Here is a 12,421-nt window from a genome sequence, read left to right on the forward strand (position 1 = left end):
TTCAATATTAACTATTACATATGAAATTTAAACATAATGCTCACAAGTATTATTTTATTAAACCTACAATTTGAAGTTGCGTTTCTTTTTCGTTTCAGTATATATACAAGTATAGGAGTATGTATGGTTTTTTTATGTATTTATCTCCTTGTTTAATTGATGATGATGATGATGATGATGATGATGATGATGAGATTATGGTTACGATGAGCTGATGATGATTAGCATGATGATAAGATTACAATGATGTTGATTATGATGATGATGATGAAGATGAGATTTTTGATGATTACTATGATGATGATGATGAGATGATGATGATGATGATGATTATTATGATGATGATGAGTATGATGATGATGAGTATGATGATGATGATGATATTATGATGATGAGATTTTTTATGATTAATATGATGATGATGATTACTATGATGATGATGATTACTATGGTGATGATGATGAGATGATGATGATGATGATGATGATGATGATTAGTATGATGTTGAGTATGATTATAAGATTACAATGATGATGAGTATGATGATGATGAGATTATGGTTATGATGAGCTGATGATGATTAGCACGATGATAAGATTACAATGATGATTATAATGATGATGATGATGATGATGATGATGATGATGATGATGAGATTTTTTATGATTACTATGATGATGATGATGAGATGACGATGATATGATGATGATGATTACTATGATAATGATGAGGTTATGATGATGATTAGTATGATCAGAGACATATATACAGAGAGATTAGTAACATCGCTATTTCCCCGTACACATAGTGGCTCCCTTTGTTCGTGACCACTCAAGCATATCCCTTATCGAGAGCGTCCTGTCTCCTATCAAACACACGCGAGCGCAGGTAAATCGGGCTATGCGCATGTGTGTATCGTAGTATTGGAACTTATTCGACATGTTCTGGTTAATCCGCCATTACGTCAGACCAAAACATCGTCATTTTAAATACACACAGAAAGCACATCGTTTTATTTTGGCCACTACAAAAGTTACCACATTAACCAAAAACTATCATACTTATGGGATATAGTCTTATTGATCATGCACATTGTTGCCATTTATCCGTATTTTCTAAAATCCATTGGGTCCTGTTCGACATGTCCAAGTTTGTAAATAGCCGCCATTACGTCAGACCAAAACATCGTCAATTTTAAACGCACACAAAAAGCACATCGTTTTATTTTGGCCACTACAAAAGTTACCACATTAACCAAAAACTATCAAACTTATGGGATATAGTCGTATTGATCATGCATATTGTTGTCATTTATCCGTATTTTCGAAAATCCATTGGGTCCTATTCGACATGTCCAAGTTTGTAATTAAGCCGCCATTACGTCAGACCAAAACATCGTCAATTTTAAACGCACACAAAAAGCACATCGTTTTATTTAGGACACTACAAAAGCTACCACATTAACCAAAAACTATCATACTTATGGGATATAGTCTTATTGATCATGCACATTGTTGCCATTTATCCGTATTTTCTAAAATCCATTGGGTCCTATTCGACATGTCCAAGTTTGTAATTAAGCCGCCATTACGTCAGACCAAAACATCGTCAATTTTAAACGCACACAAAAAGCACATCGTTTTATTTAGGCCACTACAAAAGTTACCACATTAACCAAAAACTATCATACTTATGGAATGTGGTCTTGATTATCATGCACATTGTTGTCATTTATCCGTATTCTCGAAAACCCCATAGGGACTTTTCGAAAATTGGAGATTCCCGCCGATCTTTCCTGCGTTGTGCTTGACTTTCATACTCAAAATACAAACACTTGGACAGCAAATTGTGATATATTTCATATTGATGACACTTCTGCACTTTGATATTAATAAAATTAAAGCACATAATTGGATCTTGGTGATGATTTCAAATAGAAATTATCGATAATTATGTGTCTGGTTTTCAAGTTTTCTCCAATATGGCGTCTAGTGAAGACTGAACCGAGCGACCGCAAAGGATTGTGGGAAGGTCAGGGGCCACTATGTAAACACAAGGGCAAATAGAGAGCTGCCAATCTCTGTATATATGTCTCTGTATATATGTCTCTGGTATGATACGATTATGATTGTGATGACAGGCAAACCATACCAATTGGAATTGATGTGTGTTTGTGTGTTTGTGTGTGTGTGGTTCTTATATTTATGTATTAAAAATGTCTTAAAAAATAAAACAAATATAAAAAAAAAGAATATCCCTTCCTGGAGTTAAACTAAAAAAATGGATTTAATACATAATTTTATACCATGTTTCAAATCTGTTTCTGGAGTCTGGGTTGCTTTGACGCTTCTCTGTACGGTGTCGTTGTAAGATTCATCCACTCAAAAAGTTCCGGGTTTTGTCATCATCATACAGACGTTTGCACATACATACAGTACAAAGAAGTTTGCACAGCATATAAGGAAGTTCGCACAGCATATAAGAAAGTTTGCACCGAATATAAAGTTTCATTTTAACTTCCGAATATAAAGGGAAACGCACCGCATATAAGGACAAATCTACCGAATATAAGGACATAACTACCGAATATAAGGACATAACTATCGAATATAAGGAAATGTCTACCGAATATAAAGACATATCTACCGAATATAAGGTTATGTCTACCGAATATAAAGACGTATCTACCGAATATAAGAATGTGTCAACGCATATAAAGACATAACCACCGAATATAAAGAAAAAGGCACCGCGTATAATGGTATAACTACATCATATAAAGACATAACCACCGAATATAATCACATTTGATCACCTAAGACAGCTCTGGCGTTCCATAATAATTCCAACTTTTAACTTACCTCTAGAACACATGTCGTGCTATGTTATGACCACCGATACAGTTGAAAGATTCATTTATATTAAATTCAATTCGACTTTACTGGAACTTTTATAACTACAACTGTATTTTTATATATAAATGTATTTTACCTACACATACCGTCATGAAAACATCACCCATTATCGCAATGATCATCCCAAAACGTCGTGTTACGGTAACGCGACTTAAATACAATGTTGGTCTCAGGTTTTTGGTCTTGATTTCTTTCTTTTACAGCCCTTCCCACAGGAAAGGTATTGCTTTGCCCAATGGACTATGGTTATGTACGTATGGTTATTGAACACACATTCGGTGTTCCAAGCGTGCAAAATAAAGTAAAGTCGACACAAATTATCATTCTAAATGCTGTACAAGGCTCGTCGTTTCAAGAAAACAGGACAACGTAACTATTCGGACATCGTTAAATGACGGACTTAAATTGTCCAAACACTTAACTGTATATCATAATACGGTACTCATTCACCCCTCATTTCATTTCTCTTCATACACATACAAAATAACTTGGCTATGCGCATGGTATTATATAACCAAAATGATTCAAACTGATATCATTTTGTTATCTGTGCTGAAACACATTAGTTCGTTCATTTATTTCACCAGCATTTTTATATTATAAACACCAGCATTTAAACTATGCCGTATATCTTTTTTAAAGATATTTCTTGCTTGTATTAAATTTAAAATGGCTTGGTTTATGAACTGGAAAATTATCAGTCATACATAATATATGTACATAGATATAAGTTTGAGTTTTGTATTTATTTTTTTTTTCTGCGAAAATAACATAGAGACGAACAGATATTATTACTGAATAGAATTGTGTTCATCTTCAAGATTTCTTCTTTGAGCGAAATTACGCGGAAACCCATCTTTAATCATCCCAAACCGTTGTGATTAACGAGTTATCTCCCTTCTATTATGTATAAATGTTTCGAGTATGTAATACTTTTCAGTACACAGCAGTGCAATTTGCAATGCTAAAATATCTCCATTGTAATTATACGAAAAAACAAAATACACGTTCTCTCACAGTGCTGCGCAATTCATTGACAAATCATATGGAAAGGATCAACATGACGTCACGCTATCGTTAAGAATTAGGCCAAGTTTTCATCAATATTTTTATCCCGGTCATTTACACAATGCAGACGTTGTTTACCGGTATATTCAGAATTAGACGACAATATAAAAACTTCTTTATGGAAAAATTAATTGTGTGACATGCATTAATTAAACAGCAGAAAAAATATAGTGAGAAAAATGCCTTTCTCTAAATTGTCAATATTTATAAAGAAAGGCCGTTGAACCGAATCCATGTGATAATAAATTTTCTCCATCTCAAAAACATGAAGCTCGCAAAATAACTTTCTATTGTAGACAAATCAAAATAGAGTAAAACTTTGTCAAGATCAGAAATCTAGATCAACTATATAAATGTTTCTACTCCAATCGGCAGACAACGATGTTTATGACGAGATCATGAAACAATAACTCTTAATTGTTCATGCCCTTTTTGTATTCAAATGGCTTGCCTTATATTAAAAGAATAGCCAGAAATGCCTACATATATATTGCTTTCATATATAAGTATATATATATATCTGGCCATGCAGAGCGTGTATGTTCCCAGCTAGCAGACATACGTTGCTGGGAGTGTCCCTGTGTATAGCCCGAGTTTCCTCTGGCCCTGACACCATGTCTGGTGTACATGGTGTCAGGGCCAGAGGAAACTCTGGCTACCCTGTGTCCAGACTAACGCAATATGCTTGTCAGCATTCCACTTAAATTTACTCACAAATGAAGTTATTCTGATTAACGAAGTTTGCTGTATGCACGCGCACAAATGATCAATATGTCTTCCTGACTATAGAGTTTATCATAATTGGTCGGACTAAGAAGGTTCCGTCGTATATATGTCTCTGGTCGCAGGGATAATTCAATTTTAACTAAATACATTCCACAATATCGTGTTGTTCCAATGCAACTTCGACCGAAGAATTTCTTACACAGTCTGCATAATATACCTTAAGAGCTACCCTAATAAAATCGAATTAACTACATGTTATTTGTCGTTCACAGAAATGGCCGAGTAGTTACGATTGCATGTTTCCTAAATCAATTAGATGCACGTGCACGTGTTCGTAGATACACAAGGTGCGCGGAAACCAAACACTTTTGTGTAGACTGTTTTGATTGGCTGCCAATTAGAATTGACCAATCAGAACATCACTTTTACTTTGACGGAAGTACAACAGATGTTATGCCCCGATTTGTTTACACGGAGATTATAACAACAGCTGAGCCGAGAGTTGACATTGAACTATTACGTTACTTTGGACTTCTAAGTCGGTAAGTTTTCTACATATTTAAAAGCTCTCATGTTACCTGCTGTCATCGAGACATAAGTATAAACCCAATTAGTCGACATTATGTCAAAAATATATGTCATCGTTAAATAATCTTAAATTTTCATGATTGAACATGTACACATCTGTATCCAGAAACCTGAAAAGATATATAATATATACCGTATACGTATAAGTACAAACTACACCTGTACGCATAAAGGAATGTATTGCAGCAGAGACATATATATATATATCTATATATATCTATATATGTCTCTGATTGCAGAGGATATATTTTGGTGGATGCATTCGTGATTTCAACCAATGATTATTAGTTAGAGTATACGTAATGGAGAGCCAATCGACATTTATTAGTTAGAGTATACGTAATGGAGAGCCAATCGACATTCTTGCGTCTATTCTATAAAAAGATTTATAGTATTGCAATTAACTGCAGATGAACTTACTGTATGTGCATTTTAATCAAGACTGATTTGCCTCTGGATCGGAAGAAATTTCAGAAAAAATCTGTAGAAGTGCCGGCTAATGTAAACCAGAGACCTATACATTGTATACTATATACATGTATAGGTCTCTGTGTAAACTTATTTTTTTCTACGACTATTGCTAAACAAGTTTTATCAATTAACTCACTTAAATTTAATCACTCGATCTTGTTGGCCTGGGTTAAAGTAGGGGAGGGGTCTTATTGTGGGAGGAAATCAATATACCCAGAAATAATCCATGTGGTCAGGCCATGAATCAGCCCAGGAACATGACAGGAATATGTATTTTCCTGTCACATATAGTAGTATATAATACATGTAGAATCATAGTTATTAGTAAATGTAAACTTTATTTGTTTTACAACAATTACGAAACAAGTTATATAACAACTTATATTAATCACGCTTGTTGGCCCGGATAGAAGCGTGCAAGGGGTCTTACTGTGGGAGGAAACTGGAAAACCCACGTGGTCAGACAGGTGACCCAATACCTTTTCACGTCCGATCCGGGAATCGAACCCCGGCTGCCTAGGTGAAAGGCAAGTGTGTTACCACTGTGCCACCCGACCACCCAAACCCATAGTTATTAGTGTCTGCAGGACTAAAAAAAAAGGTTTAATAGCAAAATATACATCTAAATTATCATTGCCAGACATAAATATACACTTAGTATTAGATTTGGAGGTGAGATGTTTCAGACCAGGATGTCTCCTATTTTCTCCTGCCCCCCGCCCCCTCCTCCCCCCCTCCCCTCTGTAGCCCCACTTTCCGTTATTATATTTATAACATATACCTTTTTGTACCCATCAGCATGAGATGACATTGTCCGATTGATGTGCCATAAAACATTAACAAAACCACACCCCTAGATATGGTATACATGTATGTAGACCACTTGGGTGTTCATTACATAATTACCTGTACAAATCTGTCTGTCATGATCAAGGTCTAGCTAATTTATAGAAATAATTGGCGCCATATATTTGTAACATACAATGCACCACTTCAGTACTATGGAATAGAGGCCATAAGATCTCAACTCTGACCATAATTCACATATTTGCCTGTGTGTATTTACTTTTTTATCCCGCATAGGCCCATACCCAATGAGGATTGTTAGGGGATTTACAAATGGGTTCCGAAGTTCATTAACATCTCCAAAACTGTTCAAGAGAACTTCACAAAACTTTCTTCATTATATATCAATCATGGAAGTGCCAGCTTTTCCATGGAGCAGTTTTCAGTTTCAATATTTTTCTTTTAATGCCTTTAGCTATAAACACATAAAATTAAGACAATAATATTTTTGAAAGCCAAAAAGGCTATGTACTTCAGGTGTGCATAAACTTTCTTCAGTTTTGTGTTAAATTTATAAAATTGATTATAATCGATAATTGATCAATTTTGAGTGCCCGATTATCAAGTCAATTAAGTAAAACCGATTCCCATCACTTTGTATGTCATTGTTATTTATGGATCTGTATTAACAATCGTGACATGAGGAACTGGCTGAGACCTCAGACGTTGAATACAATTACTAGGATGAAAAGACGAATGAAATTAATTAAATTATAATGATGAATCCTGGGAGCTTAATTATATATTTAACATAGAAACATAAATGACGAAGGAAGACAACTTTTTCAATATATGTATAGTCAAAAGTCCTTATAAGTCAAACAGTAGATTAAAATTAAAATTAAATGTACATGTTTAAATCTTTGCTTATTCTAAACTATTAGGTAATACGTGACATGATTCATCATCAAACATGGTGGTTTTGCCCCTTGAGAGAATCTTACAAAATATACATTGCTGCTGATGTTAGTTAAATTATGCAGTTTTGATTGGATTGACATTTTTTATTGATCTGAGAAAGAATAAAAGTCATTTTTATCAGTTTACCTGTAGTGTTTAATAGTGAAAGGTAAATATTGCGCTCCAATGTTTGATTTCATTGTATCTCACAAAACACACGTCACGTTATCGGATAGACTGACGTACATATTGCTACAATATGTTTATGTGTCTGATGAACTAAATTATCCTCCTCTGATATCGGAGAATTTCTTTGTGGCTTATGAATGTTTTGCAGCCCGATATCGGAGAACATGTTTGTTGGTTTTGTAATTCAGTGATAAAACTATAAAAATATACAGCTGTTTTACACGGAAAAAAAGAAAGAAGGTGCCAAGAATTTTACGCGGTCATTGTTTATGAGAAAGCCGGACTTGTAGTAGATTTCATTACCAATGTGATAATCAGGACGTATGGCCATGGCTAATCTTGCCCAGGACATTTGTCATCTTGTCACCAAACCCTGGACTGTTATATCAGACGCGGGCCGTATGTGACTGTTGAATTGAGAGTCGTATCGGAAGCTCATTGTTTGATCAAGTCCAGTGTTAGCACTGGTATGACGCCTGATAATTTTTAAATGCGTCAATTTCAAGACTGGCTATTATTTCAGTTTCTCATGTAAGGTATGTAAACAGTGGATTTGGACGTGATAAGGAAAGAAAATGGTGGTTGGTTGTTTGAGGTATATGGGGTTTATTGAGGATTTTGGATCTACAACCATCACAACTTCCAATAAACAATTGAAAAACATCAGATGAAAAAAATGGTTTTATTTTGATGCAGAGCATTTGTATGGAAACACTTCAAATAATAAAGCATTAATTAGAATTACATTTTAAATCAGTAACTGTACGAACACATAGCTTAGCCTCACCAGATTTACCTACAAATTTACCTAGAAACTCACCATATTTACTTAGAAAATTACCTAAAAACTTACAAGATTAACCTAGAAATTTACCTAGAAACTCACCAGATTCACCTAGAAATTTACCTAGAAATTTACCTAGAAACTCACCAGATTTACCTAGAAATTTACCTAGAAATTTACCTAGAAACTCACCAGATTCACCTAGAAATTTACCTAGAAACTCACCAGATTCACCTAGAAATTTACCTAAAAACTTATAAGATTAACATAGAAAGTTAAAATATTTACATAGAAATTCATCAGATTTACATTTTGATTTACCAGATTTACCCTGGAAACTCACCAGATTTACTTTCAGAAATTAACCAGATTTACCCTGAAACTCACATGATTTACTTTAAGAAATTTACCAGATTTACCTTGAAACTCACCAGATTTACCTAGATAATTATCTAGAAACTTACAAGATTTACCTAGAAATTTACCTAGAAACTTACAAGTTTTACCTTGAAACTTACCAGATATACCTAGAAATTTACCTAGAAACTCACCAGATTTACCTAGAAACTTACAAGATTTACCTTGAACTCACCAGATTTACCTAGAAATTACAAGATTTAGCTAGAAGTATACCAGATTTACCTAGAGACTTACCAGAATTACTGAGAAACCCACCAGATTAACAAGAAACTGAGCTGATTTATCTAGAAACCCAAAAGATTTACTAGAAACCCACTATACTTATTCCTTGGTACCCACTATACTTATTCCTAGGTACCCAATATATTTACCTACACCCATAGTGTTTACCTTGAAACCCACCAGAGCTACTTGAAACTGTATGAACAGATTAACCAAGAAACCATTCATATTTGACTGGAAACACACAAGATTTATATCTATACAAGATTTAAAGACTCACAAAGAAACTCAACAGTTTTATCTATAGAAATTCACGATCAACTGACTTATTCAGAAACTCACCAGATTCACCTGGAAACCCACCCAATTTACCTTAAGAAACTCACCCGATTTACATAGAAACCCACACCATATTTACAGATTTGCAAAGAAACTCAGAAGATTTTTCAAGAAACAACCAGGTTTACTTAGGAACTAAACATATTGATCTTGAAGTTCAATAAATGGTTTACTTAGAAACTCCTATAAAACTAGCATATTTACTGAGAATTGTTTATAAGAAGCTCGACTGATTTACCTAGAAACAGCCAGACTTACCTAGAAACCCACCCAATTTACCTAGAAACTCACCTGATTCACCTAGAAAACCACCTAATTCACCTAGAAACCCACCCAATTTACTTAGAAAAACAACTATGCACTCAGCAGAGATCATTCTGATTTAATTATGTATAAAGCAAAATTTCTTGGGTCAGTTTGATCTGAAAAAATATTGACCTAAACTTGACATGAATATCACATGAATTTTTTTTCAAATACAGATATAGATTTCATGTCAAATACAGGTCAATTTCAGACCGAATTCAAGTCAATTTCTTGACATGAAATGACTATTTGCTCTTTTCAGGTCAATATATGACCTGAAAATTTTCTTATGAATTTGACCTGAATTTGACCTATATTTGACCTGAATTGACATGGAAGACTGCCTGTGTAGAAAATTCATTGATATATATTGAAACCAGTCAGATTTTGTGGTATCTGAAAGTTGAACCCAGAAACCCATCTTACTTTCTAATAAACCTATATGGCCACCTGTTGGACTGATTAAAACTATGATAAAAAAAATCTTCATGTAAATATAAAACTTCTTCAATACTATCTCTATATCTTTTTTTTATCTACAGATCTAGATACATCTGAAGTCAGCCAGCACAGTTTTGTAGGACGGACGGAAATCAAGATTTTTTTTACCTGGTACGATGCCAGCTACATATTTAACAGGTATAATTTTTAAGTCATTATCTTTTCTAACTTCAAAGGTTCAACATCCTCGCTTTATAAGTATACAGGTGTACTGAGTATCATCAGATATATCTATATAAACCTGATATTTGTGTATAGTGCTTATAAATTCACACAGTAATTGATTGATGGCTGTTGACTGGTTCTCAGATAAGTGTGACGTTGTGACGTACGTTCGACATAGATCGAATATAACTACATTTGACTATTCTTAAACTGCGAAATCCCTCCCCATATAATCGCTGATTACTACGTGAATACACACTCTGACTTTGATTATCGTGGGAAACACGTGTGCACACGGGGCCAAGAGGTGTATCCCACGGCTAAACAACGATTCTCGTATTATTCTCTATCAAATTAAATCAAGGGCATTGTATTGGAAACATTGTGGAACTATATACCTCCTCGACCGGCCTGTAGCACATGGCGACTTTTTGTTATCCGGTAAGTTAATTGTTTAATGATAGGATCACAACATGCGTAATGGTATTGAGCTATTTGGCGTGTGTATAGACATAAATATTGTTCGTAATGCAGCGAGTCATCATTATCACCTGTCGTCGTTTACGAGGATTATTAATTCTCCCAGCTGGTGTTAAGGATATATACGTACAATGCACAGACTTGTGGTAAGTGAAAACCTTACATAGCTGTATAGTTGATTATTGGTACATCTTTTATAAATTTAATTTAATTTTTTTTTTAAACATTTTTAATTCAATCTGTTATCTATGATTTATGATGTTATTTTGATATGTAGGTAATTAAGTATTGTACTGATAGATATAGGGTATATCCCATTAAACTAAGGTCCCATTTTATACATAATTATCAAGGATTTCAAGTCCCACGCCTCAATATCAAGAAAATAGAAAATAATCATTTTATATAATTATATATTTTGTTTAATTTAAAAAAAATGAATTGAAAAAAGAACTTTTAACTTTAGAAAATCATTGTACATGTATATATCATTGTATGTATTTCATATGAGTTCTCCTATACCCTATAATGTATGTGAAGGTAGAGGACTTTACTACTCTGCGATCAAAAGTTTATTTAAAGGCATTTGTTAGTGGATAAGATTTATGTTGACTGTATATACAATTATTCTTTGAAATCCCCTCAGTTGTAGATACAGACATTTAAATTACAGATTTGAATGAAAATTCACATGTCTGTGGCACTCCAGCGGTTTATCAGATATAGATAAGAAGTTACCTATATTTAGAATTCATTTCATAACTGATCGAATAGTGAAACTTAATTTTTTCATTGTTTTTAGATTTTCAAAAAAGTAAAAAAAAAAGTGTAAAAAGTATAGAATTATTTAGAAATTAAATTCAAGTTCTCAGTTTTTGACATAAAGGATAATAATGTTCATTTGATAAAACCTTGAATTTTAAAATATTACTAGTATATAATATATATCAAGTGCATCTAATTTATCTAACTTTTGACCTTTGAAATGTGATTTAATAATCTTTGCCTCTGATATGATAGAAATAACTTTTGACTTCAGTAGCTAACATATGATAAAAATTACCTTGACCTATATGAATGACCTTGACCTCTGATATTTGATGTTCAAGAGCATGACCTATTTTGATTTGAGATGTAAAAGTTATAGATCCCTTAACTTTGGCAACCTACATATATGTCGCACAAAAAGACATTGACATCTGATAGATTGACCTTGACCTTTGATGTAAAATGAAAAACGACCTTGACCTCTGATATATATTACAGTGAAACCTAGCTGACTTTATAACGATCGACACTGTATGGGGCTGAGTCAATATGCCGGATGTGAGAGTATGTCCTTTAAGTCTTTGGTTTGGTTTGTTTTTGTTTAACGTCCTATTAACAGCCAGCTGGGTCATTTAAGGACGTGCCAGGTTTGGAGGTGGAGGAAAGCCGGAGTACCCGGAGAAAAACCACCGGCCTACAGTCAGTACCTGGCAACTGCCCCACATAGGTTTCA

The 12,421-nt window shown here is 33.9% G+C and overlaps 1 protein-coding gene across 3 annotated transcripts in view; it reads left to right on the top strand.

Annotated features, from left to right (window-relative positions):
* Positions 1 to 5,161: 5,161 nt before the first annotated feature.
* LOC117326897 (growth arrest-specific protein 2-like) overlaps positions 5,162 to 12,421 on the top strand; it is a 36,302-nt gene continuing 29,042 nt past the window's right edge. Inside the window, exons 1-2 of one of the 3 annotated variants that reach the window (XM_033883697.1) lie at positions 5,162 to 5,251; positions 10,317 to 10,413. Coding sequence is in view for 1 of the 3 variants with exons in the window: in XM_033883696.1 (XP_033739587.1) it covers positions 10,861 to 10,881 (21 nt within the window). In the remaining 2 variants the exon portion in view is untranslated. Of the gene's footprint in view, positions 5,252 to 10,316; positions 10,414 to 10,742; positions 10,882 to 12,421 lie in introns of those variants that run through there. The other 2 variants (XM_033883698.1, XM_033883696.1) reach the window with 2 other exon arrangements.

The sequence above is a fragment of the Pecten maximus genome, chromosome 5 (assembly GCF_902652985.1).
Source record: "Pecten maximus chromosome 5, xPecMax1.1, whole genome shotgun sequence".
Lineage (NCBI taxonomy): Eukaryota > Metazoa > Mollusca > Bivalvia > Pectinida > Pectinidae > Pecten > Pecten maximus.